This window comes from Cherax quadricarinatus, chromosome 2 (genome assembly GCF_038502225.1).
Source record: "Cherax quadricarinatus isolate ZL_2023a chromosome 2, ASM3850222v1, whole genome shotgun sequence".
Taxonomy (NCBI): domain Eukaryota; kingdom Metazoa; phylum Arthropoda; class Malacostraca; order Decapoda; family Parastacidae; genus Cherax; species Cherax quadricarinatus.
Window position 1 is genome coordinate 77714559 of NC_091293.1, and position 14007 is coordinate 77728565.

Genomic DNA, 14007 nt, shown 5'->3' on the forward strand with positions numbered 1-14007 from the left:
TACTTACGTATAACTCTTCCCAGAACCAGTTTGGCCATATGCAAAAAGGCAAGTGTTGTAACCTTCATATGCCTTCTCCAAGAGAGGTTGTGCTACAGCAACATATATGGCTTCTTGTGAAGCATACAGTGGATCCAATGGATCACTAGAGTTAAAACAGTGGTCGTAGCTGAAGGAGTGAACGGTGCCACTATCACTTGTAATTGATATAGTATTGCCTGCAACATCAATGATATTTTTCACATCTGGTGATAACATTTCCCTGGAAAAATTAAAGTTCTCTTAGTATCCATCCTAGTTTAAAAACACATTGAATTATAAAATGTTTAGCAATTCATAATGCAGTACAGTGGGTCCCTGACACACAAACACTTTTGTTATTATGATTCACATTGAAGAACAAGATCAAAGACACAGTATAGAGAAAATGCTGTAATTGTTAAAAAAAAAAAAAAAAAGCTTACCTGCAGTTACAAATGTGTAGCCAATAATATCAATACTTTGAGAACCATCAGCCTTGACCAAGAGTGGCCTCAACTGGTTATTTTGGTATGATACTTCCATTTCTTTACATTACAATAAACCCATTACACTAACTAAACTTTAATGTATGGGCCAAGGTTGCATTTTAACACTTTTATGGTCCAGGTCATTTAGAGATGGTGCAAATCTTCCAGTAACCTGGGCTGTGATTAGGTGGGATTTTGGCCCTGTACGTGTGATAATTTAAAGTCATCATTATTTGCTAAATAATAATTCTTCATAAAACATGTAAGGAATCACTTACATACTTAACCTTTAAACGGTCCAAACATGTATACAGTGCCCCGAATATTTTTGGGAAAAAAAAAAAAAAAAAATGAAACAAAACACATTTTGAAGTGTTTCAGAATAAAAAAAAATTAGGGCGAGTACTTAGAGACATGAGGCCGAGAAGTTGGCACTGGCTGCTCATGTGACGGCAACGGAGTCCTGCCTCTTGCAGAAGGTTTGCCGATATACCTTTTTATCTATTTCTCATATGATTTAGATAAAGAAAAATTGGATATCAAATTGGGGAGGAGTAGTATGGAAGAAGTGAATGTTTTCAGATACAGTGGACCCCCGGTTAACGATATTTTTTCACTCCAGAAGTATGTTCAGGTGCCAGTACTGACCGAATTTGTTCCCATAAGGAATATTGTGAAGTAGATTAGTCCATTTCAGAGCCCCAAACATACACGTACAAACACACTTACATAATTGGTCGCATTCGGAGGCGATCGTTATGCGGGGGTCCACTGTACTTAGGAGTTGACGTGTCGGCGGATGGATTTACGAAGGATGAGGTTAATCATCGAATTGATGAGGGCAGAAAGGTGAGTGGTGCGTTGAGGTATGTGGAGACAAAAAACATTATCTATGGAGGCAAAGAAGGGAATGTATGAAAGTATAGTAGTACCAACACTCTTATATGGGTGTGAAGCTTGGGTTGTGAATGCAGCAGCAAGGAGGCAGTTGGAGGCAGTGGAGATGTCCTGTCTAAGGGCAATGTGTGGTGTAAATATTATGCAGAAAATTCGGAGTGTGGAAATTAGGAGAAGGTGTAGAGTTAATAAAAGTATTAGTCAGAGGGCAGAAGAGGGGTTGTTGAGGCGATTTGGTCATTTAGAGAGAATGGATCAAAGTCGAATGACATGGAGAGCGTATAAATCTGTAGGGGAAGGAAGGCGGGGTAGGGGTCGTCCTCAAAAAGGTTGGAAGGAAGGGGTAAGGGAGGTTTTGTGGGCGAGGGGCTCGGACTTCCAGCAGGCGTGCATGAGCGTGTTCGATGGGAGTGAATGGAGACGAATGGTATTTGTGAGCAGGGTAATATTTAGTGAAGGAATTCAGGGAAACCGGTTATTTTTATATAGCCGGACTTGAGTCCTGGAAATGGGAAGTACAATGCCTGCACTCTAAAGGAGGTGTTTGGGATATTAGCGGTTTGGAGGGGTATGTTGTGTATCCTTATACGTATATGCTTCTAAACTGTTGTGTTCTGAGCACCTCTGCAAAAACAGTGATTATGTGAGAGTGAGGTGAAAGTGTTGAATGATAATGAAAGTAATTTCTTTTTGGGGATTTTCTTTCTTTTTCAGTCACCCTGCCTTGGTGGGAGATGGCCGGCTTGTTAAAAAAAAAAAATTTATGTTCTGATAATTACAATTTATAGTGGTTCTTGTTACTTCATAACCAATCTTTGTTCTGACATTAGTATTAGGCACTGAAATTTTACTCAAATTGTCACAAACACACTGACAGGTGGACATTTACACCTGCTTTGGCCATTTACTATTGTCTTGGAATATAAACAAAGTATTTATAGGTCCCAGCAATGAGGAAGGAGGAAGTAGGAGGAGGAAGAAGAGGGAGGGCGGGCGGGATTGAGGGAGGAGGAGAATACGTAATAATAATAATAGGTAATAAGTTCCTCGAAGCATGAAAAACAAAGTCCACCCCTGACAGTAACATGATGAGATAACATCAGATAAGAACTGACCTTTGATGAGAATACACGAGGGTGGGGAGGGTGCAGCTGATAAGAAAAAATTAGAGGTGACATTTGATGAGCATTGCCTTCAATTTGTTTTCGCTGGTACACAAACATTTCTGTATTTGTCTATCTGTCTAGCTCTCTGTCTCAGACAGAGCCACAAGATTGCGCCATCACGTTTACTCACATCTTCAAGCAGAATATAGCACTTTGTCTGGATTTTTGAGTTATGCTAGGTAATTTATAATATGTATACTTGTATTTATGTGTACCTGTGAGAGAGATAGACAGATTGAAAGAGATAGAGACAGAGATAGACAGATCGACAGACCCTAAACTTGGGGTTAACATCACTTTCTTCTTCAAAGAAGTGTTAATATGACATTACATCAGTGAATCCTTGGTGTCTGCCACACTGTTTGCTCTAGATGGCACTCAATTTAACTGGCGCTCCCACAAGGTACTAAGTGGTCCCAGATTTTTTTTTAATACTGGGCACACCGAGTGTTAAGATCCATTCTATGCTGACCAGGCATCTCGGGCCAATCGTGCCAAATTTGGAGGCAGCAAAATTAAAACGTATAATACGTCTGGGGCGCTACGCGTAAGAACTTACAGTGGACCCTCGAGTCTCGGCAGCATCGACTTTCGACGAGCTTTTTTGGCAAAATTTGGCCTAGAGTTTCGTGATTAGACTTATGATTCGGCGACCGTCAGGTACCCGTCCGCCTGTCACCGCGCACACCAAGCCAGTCTCCTACGCCATTCACGCTCGGTGTGCCATTATTTACCAACACGTGACCATCACCCCGCAGGTTCATACGTAATAATCCATTGTTTTTTTGTGATTGCAACTGCTAAATAAGTCACCATGGGCCTAAGGAAAGCTAGTGCAAGGAAACTGCTGCAGAGGAGGAAGAGAGATGGAGGAAGGTGCCTTCTTCAAAGATTAAGGACATTTGTGCAAAGTGGACTGAAGTGCAAACATTTATGGATGAACTTCACCCTAACAAGCTGTTGCAGACTGTATTGGCAACATGTACAATGACAGTATTGTGTCCCACTTCAGACAAATCTTAAAGAAACGCCAGAAACAGAGCTCTCTGGACAGATATTTTGTGCGACAGGGATCCAGTGGCTCTCAAGTTGTTCCCAGTGCCAGTGTCTTTAAAAAAACAAAGGGAAGTAACCCCAGATAAGGACTTCATACCTGAAGACCTAATGTAAGGAGATTCTCCTTCCAAACAATAGTGTACACCTTCCTATCCCCTCCTCCCATCTTCCATCCACCCAGAAGTCTTCAGTAAAGGTAAGTGTAATGTTGTTATTATTTTTTTAAATGCATGTACATATATGTACTTGATTTCTGATTGTTTTCAGTATGTAAATCTTCATTTAATTTAAAAAAAAAAAATTATTTTAATATTTTTGGGTGTCTGGAACGGATTAATTTTATTTCCATTATTTCTTATGGGGAAAATGGTTCCGAGTTTCGTGAATATCGACTTTCAGCAGGCTCTCTGGAATGGATTAATCACGAAACTCGGGGATCCACTGTATATATACGTTTGGACCGTTTAGGGGTTAATGACCCTTGCAATCCACTGGAAATAATACAGTAAACCCCTCAATTGCAGTACTTAAGAAACAAATTTTCAAATAATTAACTAAAATTGGGAACGCTTCAGAAAACTGTTTGATTTGTCTGCTGTAAAATAAGTGGCTAAATGAGGCAGCCATGGACCTTCCTCCATTAGTTAAACATTTCATTATGTCTACGCAGTACTTTTGTTAACTTAATATTTTCTAAAAATTCTATCATATGATACTTAAATTTTACATTGTCATAGTAAAAATAGTTGACACGCGAAATCGTAATGACACGATTGCAAACAAACCATACAACGGGTGGGAAAAGAACCCACGATCAGTCTTGAAACTCCAGACCGTCACATTAGCCACTGGGCCAGCCAGCCACAATAAGATTCATCCAACTAGGTATATTTCTACACCATAGGAAGGTTAGCATAGGCACCACTGACTACAAATGCAAGTTTTTACAGACAAATCTCCAGCTAGCTGGAGATCCCTGTCTAAGACCTACTTTTACCAGGAAGTAGTCTCCCTCTCTTCTACACATCCTAACCTGAGCCTCACTATCTTCATAAAAACTCTTTACAGCATTTAGTAACTTACTACCTATTCCACATACTTGCAACATCTGCCACATTGCTCCTCTATCCACTATCATATGCCTTTTCTAAATCCATAAATACAATAAAAACTTCCCTACCTTTACCTAAATACTATTCACATATATGCTTCAATGTAAACATTTGATCTACACATCCCCTACCCACTCTAAAGCCTCATTGCTCATCCGAAATCCTACTCTCTGTCTTACTTCTAATTCTTTCAATAATAACCCTACCGTACACTTTTCCTGGTATACTCAATAAACTTATTCCCATATAATTTTTACAATCTCTTTTGTGCCCCTTCCCTTGATATAAAGGAAGTATACAAGCTCTCTGCCAATCCCTAGGAACTGTAACTTTCATACATTTATTAAACAAAAATACCAACCAGTCCAACACTATATCCCCCCCCCCCCCACCAGCTTTTAATATTTGTCATGATCCCGTCAGTTCCAGCTGCTTTACCCTCTTTCATTGTACGTAATGCCTCATGCACCTCCCCCATACTCGCATCCTGCTCTTCTTCACTCCTAAAAGATGGTATACCTCCCTGGCCAGTGCATGAAATTACCGCCTCCCTTTCTTCCTCAACATTTAAAAGTTCCTCAAATTATTCTCGCCATCTACCCAATACCTCCATCTCCCCATCTACTAACTCCCCTACTCTGTTTTTAACTGACAAATCCATTCGTTCCCTAGGCTTTCTTAACTTATTTAACTTGCTCCAAAAATTTTCTTATTTTCATTAAAATTTCTTGACAGTGCCACTCCCACTATCATCTGCCCTCCTTTTGCACTCTCTCACCACTCTCTTCACCTTTCTCTTACTCTCCATATACTCTTCTCTTCTTATAACACTTCTGCTTTGTAAAAACCTCTCATAAGCTACCTTTTTCTCTTATCACACCCTTTACTTCATCATTCCATCAATCATTCCTCTTTCCTCCTGCCCCCACCCTCCTATAACCACTAACTTCTGCCCCACATTCTAATACTACATTTTTAAAACTATTCCAACCCTCTTCAACCCCCCACTAATCATTGCACTAGCCCACCTTTCTGCCAATAGTCGCTTATATCTCACTCAAACTTCCTCCTCCCTTAGTTTATACACTTTCACCTCCCTCTTACTTGTTGTTGCCACCTTCCTCTTTTCCCATCTACCTCTTACTCTAACTGTAGCTACAACTAAATAATGATTCGATATATCAGTTGCCCCTCTATAAACATGTACATCCTGGAGCCTACCCATCAACCTTTTATCTACCAATACATTATCTAACTACTTTAATTAAGTGCTATATCATACCTTGTATATTTATTTATCCTCTTCTTCATAAAATATGTATTACTTATTACCAAACCTCTTTCTACACATAGCTTAATTAAAGGCTCCCCATTTTCATTTACCCCTGGCACCCCAAATTTACCTACTACTCCCTCCACATTTTTATCCAGTTTAGCATTGAAATCCCCAACCACCAGTACTCTCACACTTGGTTCAAAACTCCCCATGCATTCACTCAACATTTCCCAAAATCTCTCTCTCCTCTACACTTCTCTCTTCTCCAGGTGCATACATGCTTACTATAACCCACTTTTCACATCCAACCTTTATTTTACTCTGCATAATCCTTGAATTAATACATTTATAGTCCCTCTTTTCTTGCCATAGCTTATCCTTCAAGATTATTGCTACTCCTCCTTTAGCTCTAAATCAGTTTGAAACCCGACCTAATCCCATTTATTCCTCTCCACTGAAACTCTCCTACCCCCTTCAGCTTTGTTTCACTTAAAGCCAGGACATCCAGCTTCTTCTCACTCAAAACATCCACAAACATCTCTTTCTTATCATCTGCACAACATCCATGCACATTCAGACTTCCCTTTGACAATTTTCTTCTTATTCTTTTTAGTAATTATTACAGGAAAAGGGGTTACTAGCCCATTGTTCCCGGCATTTTAGTCGACTTTTACAACGTTCATGGCTTAAGGAGGAAAGATTCTTATTCCACTTCCCCATGGATATAAAAGGAAAAGTAATAAGACCAAGAACTATAAAGATAAAATCAAAGAAAACTCAGATGAGTGTGCATAAACATGTACATGTATTTGCAGTGTGACCTAAGTGTAAGTAGAAGTAGCAAGATATACCTGCAATCTTGCATATTTATGAGACAGACAAAAGACACCAGCAATCCTACCATCATGTAAAACAATTACAGGTTTTCGTTTTACACTCGCCTGGCAGGATGGTAGTATCTCCCTGGGTGGTTGCTGTCGACCAACCTACTACCATTATGTCATGTGTTAATTAATTCCTCTCAGTCAGTGTTCTCACATGTTCATTTATAGCTTAGTGTTGATTTTTGCACAGAAAAGCGTAATTTCCTAGTGTAAGCAATGTAGTACCACATGTGCTGTGCGGGTGTGTGCAGTTTTCCGTGTGTCCTGTGTGGTCTGAGCCCGGACCACTGTGTAGCACCTTGTTTTACTTGTCACCCGGTGTGACCCGCACGTTTGACAGCTGATATTAGTCAGCCCCAAGCATCTGAGCCTCTTATACAGAAAGCTTTTAATGTTTTCCGCTCTTGATGCCCTGCAGAATCGTACCCGATACGATTCCCATCGAGATTTGTTTCACTTCACCTCCAGATCATCAGAGTGCAGTTATATGTATAGAAACAAGTCTGGGGGACGCTTAGACTAACCTCTGCTATAACTCCAACTGCCGAAAGAACAACACTCGTCAAGCCGCAGTTAGTCCTGTCGGCAGGCGAGTGTTTGCCTCCTGTTACAGCTTCAGTGAGCTCCTGCACAAAGATGATGTCACTGACTGCTAGCCTGCTCACTGCAGTATGGTGTATGTTACAACTCGCAGATGTTTCACCGAGTCGTCTCTGCCACAACTCGCTTCACGCTCGCCGGCAGTGACAGCCCCAGCGACAGTGCCAGTCAAGAAATGTCCTCCCGAGTTGCTTGCCAGAAGTAGTCCTGTCCAGTAGCCGAGTACTGATGACGCCTCACTCGAGGGCACCAGCAGGCTGTGCCCCAGGTTGAGTGAAACCTGCAGCGACTCCTACGATGACTGCTTCACCATTACAGAGGAGACTGTACCCTGTTACGTCACAGCTCAGCCGCAGCGATGTCTCCTGCGTTGCAGTATCAGTCCAGATGCAGGAAGACGTGCAGTGATGCCCATCGACACTCACTGCCTATGACCACAATGTTTAGCACACCCTACCTGTTTTTTTCTTCCCTCCCCGTTGGAAGTTTTTCTTTCCATGTCCATGTATGTTTTTGTTTTTTTATTTTGTTCTGTGCCCTGTTCTGGGGAAAGAGAGACCGAGTTCTTTTTTACAGCCAGTCATGGTCAGGGACGACCACGGTGGTGTGTGGCTGAGCAAATGTAGACAGCCTGTACTGTCTGCATAGACAGCCTATGCTGTCTGCCAGCTGAGTTCATATTTTGCACCATGCTCGTGCTGCCACCTACAGGCCTACCACTTCAGTATGTTCAGACCTGCCTCTCTCACTCTCAGTGGCCTTCACTCAGACAACAGGTCTAGTCCTCTCTTCCTCATGGGCCATGGGCACTTAACACTGCCTGTGTACCCCACGACATTGCAAATAGAGTAAGAAGCCTCCGAAGCCTTATCACTGAACTCCACTCTGCAAGAACGACCCAATAAGCTGGTAAACAGAGCGTATCAATCTGTAGGGGAAGGAAGGAGGGGTAGGGGGTCGTCCTCGAAAAGGTTGGAGGGAGGGGGTAAAGGAGGTTTTGTGGGCAAGGGCTTGGACTTCCAGCAAGCGTGCATGAGCGTGTTAGACAGGAGTGAATGGAGACAAATGGTATTTGGGACCTGACAAGCTATTGGAGTGTGAAGGGATTCAGAGAAACCGGTTATTTTTATATAGCCAGACTCGAGTCCCGGAAATGGGAAGTACAATGCCTGCACTTTAAAGGAGGGGTTTGGGATATTGGCAGTTTGGAGGGACATGTGTGTCTTCATACGTATATGCTTCTAAACTGTTGTATTCTGAGCACCTCTGCAAAAACAGCGATTGTGTGCGAGTGAGGTGAAAGTGTTGAATGATGATGAAAGAATTTTCTTTTTGGGTCACCCTGCCTCGGTGGGAGACAGCCGACTTGTTAAAAAAAAAAAAAATTACACAGTACAAGTTTTTTTTCTTTACCATTTTGATCTTCTAAGGCTATGTACAAGGAGTACTTATAACATTACAATTGTTTCAGAGTATAATACTCTTCAAAACCTGATCGACTTCACTGGGTTATATATGTGGTATAAAGGCACTCCTCACTTAATGACCAAGTTCTGTTCCTATGACTAGGTCATTAACCCTTTGAGGGTCGACAGGCCCTCTCCGAAACTCGTTCTCAGGGTCGGCCAAATTTAAAAAAAAAAAAAATATTTTTTCTTATGAAAAAATAGAGTTTTTTTTTCTAAACATTATAGGATAAACAAAAAAAATTTACCATCAATACTTACGGAGATATGGATGCATGAAGTTTGCAGAAAATGAGCCGCGTATGGCAACAGCGGCGACTGCCGCTCACCCGGTAAACTTTAGTTTACTTGTATTTGAAGGTTTGTTGTTTTTTTCACTATTTTATTTTTTCACATAACTTATGTGGCCTATGAGACCAAAGTAAGGTGCAATGTACATATATACACTCGTTGTATACAACACAATAAGCACACAAACATAATTATCAATATATTGTTTACAAAACTTGTTTACAAAAACAAACAATACAAAACATTGTTTATTATTATTGTTCTGTAATATATATACCAATATACAGTCACTGAACATATTCCTATTAGTTCTGCAGCTTGTGGAACTCTGAAACATGGTGTCATACACAATGGTGTTTTATCTTTCTCCCTCATTCTATCTCTTTCAATCTGTCTGTCTCTTTCTATCTGTCTGTCTATCTCTGTCTCACAGGTACACATAAATACAAGTATACATAGTATAAATTACCTAGGATAACCCAAGAAATCCAGACAAAGTGCTATACTCTGCTTGAAGATGTGAGTAAAAGTGATGACACAGTCTTGTGGCTCTCTGAGACAGAGCTAGACGGATAGACAGATAGACAGGGAGCTTGACAGACAGACAAATAGACAGACAGAAATGTTAGTGTACCAGTACCAGTGTACTAGTGTTCCACCCTCCTCCTCCTCTTCTTCTTCCTCTTCCTCATACTCTTCCTCTTCCTCCTACTCTTCCTCTTCCTCCTTCTCCTACTCTTCCTCTTCCTCCTACTCTTCCTCTTACTCTTCCTCCTCCTCCTCCTCTTCTTCCTCTTCCCCCTAATCTTCCTCCTACTATTCCTCTTCCTCCTCCTCTTCCTCTTATTCCTCTTCCTCCTACTCTTCCTCTTCCTCCTCCTCCTCTTCCTCCTCCTCCTCCTCTTCTTCCTCTTCCCCCTACTCTTCCTCCTTCTTCTCCTCCATAGTGTAAATTACCAGGAGTCGGCAGCTGTCAAAGTGACATATTGTCTCATTACTCACTCCCCCCTCCCGCCTATCAAAACAATGGGGTCGGATGCTGCTTCCCTTCCTCCATTCTATCTAATTATCTTTCTCCCTCATTCTATCTGTCTTTTTATCTCTGTCTCACAGGTACACATAAATACAAGTATACATAGTATAAATTACCTAGGATAACCCAAGAAACCCAGACAAAGTGCTATACTCTGCTTGAAGATGCGAGTAAAAGTGATGACACAGTCTTGTGGCTCTCTGAGACAGAGAGCTAGATGGATAGACAGGGAGCTTGACAGACAGGCAAATAGACAGACAAATATTAGTATACCAGCAAAAACAAAGGGAGGGAGATGTTTATCTCATCTTTTGGCATCAGCTCTACCCTCATTTACCCTCATCAAACGTCAGCACTTATCAGATGTTATCTCCCCTTATCTTGTTACTGTCATGGGTGAACATTTATTATTACATATTATTATTATTATTATTACATATTATTATTATTATGTATTATTATTATGTATTATTATTATTATCATTACGTATTCTTCTTCTTCTTCCTCCTCCTCCTCCTCCTCTTCTTCTTCCTCCTCCTCCTCTTCTTCTTCTTCCTCCTCCTCCTCTTCTTCTTCTTCCTCCTCCTCCTCTTCTTCTTCCTCCTCCTCCTCTTCTTCTTCCTCCTCCTCCTCTTCTTCTTCCTCCTCCTCCTCTTGCCTCCTCCTCCTCCTCCTCTTGCCGCCTCCTCCTCCTCTTGCCGCCTCCTCCTCCTCTTGCCGCCTCCTCCTCCTCTTGCCGCCTCCTCCTCCTCTTGCCGCCTCCTCCTCCTCTTGCCGCCGCCTCCTCCTCTTGCCGCCGCCTCCTCCTCTTGCCGCCGCCTCCTCCTCTTGCCGCCGCCTCCTCCTCTTGCCGCCGCCTCCTCCTCTTGCCGCCGCCTCCTCCTCTTGCCGCCGCCTCCTCCTCTTGCCGCCGCCTCCTCCTCTTGCCGCCTCCTCCTCCTCCTCTTGCCGCCTCCTCCTCCTCCTCTTGCCGCCTCCTCCTCCTCCTCTTGCCGCCGCCTCCTCCTCCTCTTGCCGCCTCCTCCTCCTCCTCTTGCCGCCTCCTCCTCCTCCTCTTGCCGCCTCCTCCTCCTCCTCTTGCCGCCTCCTCCTCCTCCTCTTGCCTCCTCCTCCTCCTCCTCTTGCCTCCTCCTCCTCCTCTTGCCTCCTCCTCCTCCTCTTGCCTCCTCCTCCTCCTCGTGCCTCCTCCTCCTCCTCTTGCCGCCTCCTCCTCCTCCTCTTGCCGCCTCCTCCTCCTCCTCTTGCCGCCTCCTCCTCCTCCTCTTGCCGCCTCCTCCTCCTCCTCTTGCCGCCTCCTCCTCCTCCTCTTGCCGCCTCCTCCTCCTCCTCTTGCCGCCTCCTCCTCCTCCTCTTGCCGCCTCCTCCTCCTCCTCTTGCCTCCTCCTCCTCCTCCTCGTCCGGCCTCCTCCTCCTCCTCCTGTTGCCTCCTCCTCCTCCTCCTCTTGCCTCCTCCTCCTCCTCCTCTTGCCTCCTCCTCCTCCTCCTCCTCTTGCCTCCTCCTCCTCCTCCTCTTGCCACCTCCTCCTCCTCCTCTTGCCTCCTCCTCCTCCTCCTCTTGCCTCCTCCTCCTCCTCCTCTTGCCTCCTCCTCCTCCTCCTCTTGCCTCCTCCTCCTCCTCTTGCCTCCTCCTCCTCCTCTTGCCTCCTCCTCCTCCTCCTCTTGCCTCCTCCTCCTCCTCTTGCCTCCTCCTCCTCCTCTTGCCTCCTCCTCCTCCTCTTGCCGCCTCCTCCTCCTCTTGCCGCCTCCTCCTCCTCTTGCCGCCTCCTCCTCCTCCTCTTGCCGCCTCCTCCTCCTCCTCTTGCCGCCTCCTCCTCCTCCTCTTGCCGCCTCCTCCTCCTCCTCTTGCCGCCTCCTCCTCCTCCTCTTGCCGCCTCCTCCTCCTCCTCTTGCCGCCTCCTCCTCCTCCTCTTGCCGCCTCCTCCTCCTCCTCTTGCCGCCTCCTCCTCCTCCTCTTGCCGCCTCCTCCTCCTCCTCTTGCCGCCTCCTCCTCCTCCTCTTGCCGCCTCCTCCTCCTCCTCTTGCCGCCTCCTCCTCCTCCTCTTGCCGCCTCCTCCTCCTCCTCCTCCTCCTCTTGCCACCTCCTCCTCCTCCTCTTGCCACCTCCTCCTCCTCCTCTTGCCACCTCCTCCTCCTCCTCTTGCCTCCTCCTCCTCCTCCTCTTGCCTCCTCCTCCTCCTCCTCTTGCCTCCTCCTCCTCCTCTTGCCTCCTCCTCCTCCTCTTGCCTCCTCCTCCTCCTCTTGCCTCCTCCTCCTCCTCTTGCCGCCTCCTCCTCCTCCTCTTGCCGCCTCCTCCTCCTCCTCTTGCCGCCTCCTCCTCCTCCTCTTGCCGCCTCCTCCTCCTCCTCTTGCCGCCTCCTCCTCCTCCTCTTGCCGCCTCCTCCTCCTCCTCTTGCCGCCTCCTCCTCCTCCTCTTGCCGCCTCCTCCTCCTCCTCTTGCCGCCTCCTCCTCCTCCTCTTGCCGCCTCCTCCTCCTCCTCTTGCCGCCTCCTCCTCCTCCTCTTGCCGCCTCCTCCTCCTCCTCTTGCCGCCTCCTCCTCCTCCTCTTGCCGCCTCCTCCTCCTCCTCTTGCCGCCTCCTCCTCCTCCTCTTGCCGCCTCCTCCTCCTCCTCTTGCCGCCTCCTCCTCCTCCTCTTGCCGCCTCCTCCTCCTCCTCCTCTTGCCGCCGCGTCCTCCTCCTCCTCTTGCCGCCGCCTCCTCCGCCTCCGCTTGCCGCCTCCTCCTCCTCCTCCTCTTGCCGCCTCCTCCTCCTCCTCCTCTTGCCGCCTCCTCCTCCTCCTCCTCTTGCCGCCTCCTCCTCCTCCTCCTCTTGCCGCCTCCTCCTCCTCCTCCTCTTGCCGCCTCCTCCTCCTCCTCTTGCCGCCTCCTCCTCCTCCTCTTGCCGCCTCCTCCTCCTCCTCTTGCCGCCTCCTCCTCCTCCTCTTGCCGCCTCCTCCTCCTCCTCTTGCCTCCTCCTCCTCCTCCTCTTGCCTCCTCCTCCTCCTCCTCTTGCCTCCTCCTCCTCCTCCTCTTGCCTCCTCCTCCTCCTCCTCTTGCCTCCTCCTCCTCCTCCTCTTGCCTCCTCCTCCTCCTCCTCTTGCCTCCTCCTCCTCCTCCTCTTGCCTCCTCCTCCTCCTCCTCTTGCCTCCTCCTCCTCCTCCTCTTGCCTCCTCCTCCTCCTCCTCTTGCCTCCTCCTCCTCCTCCTCTTGCCTCCTCCTCCTCCTCCTCTTGCCTCCTCCTCCTCCTCCTCTTGCCTCCTCCTCCTCCTCCTCTTGCCTCCTCCTCCTCCTCCTCCTCTTGCCTCCTCCTCCTCCTCCTCTTGCCTCCTCCTCCTCCTCCTCTTGCCTCCTCCTCCTCCTCCTCTTGCCTCCTCCTCCTCCTCCTCTTGCCTCCTCCTCCTCCTCCTCTTTCTCCTCCTCCTTCCTCCTCCTTCCTCCTCCTCTTGCCTCCTCCTCCTCCTCCTCTTGCCTCCTCCTCCTCCTCCTCTTGCCTCCTCCTCCTCCTCTTGCCTCCTCCTCCTCCTCAAGCCTCCTCCTCCTCCTCTTTCCTCCTCCTCCTCCTCTTGCCTCCTCCTCCTCCTCTTGCCTCCTCCTCCTCCTCTTGCCTCCTCCTCCTCCTCTTGCCTCCTCCTCCTCCTCTTGCCTCCTCCTCCTCCTCTTGCCTCCTCCTCCTCCTCTTGCCTCCTCCTCCTCCTCTTGCCTCCTCCTCCTCCTCTTGCCTCCTCCTCCTCCTCTTGCCT

The 14007-nt window shown here is 46.7% G+C and overlaps 1 protein-coding gene across 4 annotated transcripts in view; it reads right to left on the reverse strand.

Annotated features, from left to right (window-relative positions):
* The window catches only part of LOC128684368 (kinesin-like protein KIF14), a 269582-nt gene that overhangs the window by 198903 nt on the left and 56672 nt on the right, over positions 1-14007 (reverse strand). For all 4 annotated transcript variants that reach the window (XM_070089073.1, XM_070089083.1, XM_070089065.1 and 1 more), the window contains one exon: positions 8-262. In XM_070089073.1, coding sequence (XP_069945174.1) covers positions 8-262 — 255 coding nt within the window. The remainder of the gene's footprint in view (positions 1-7; positions 263-14007) is intronic.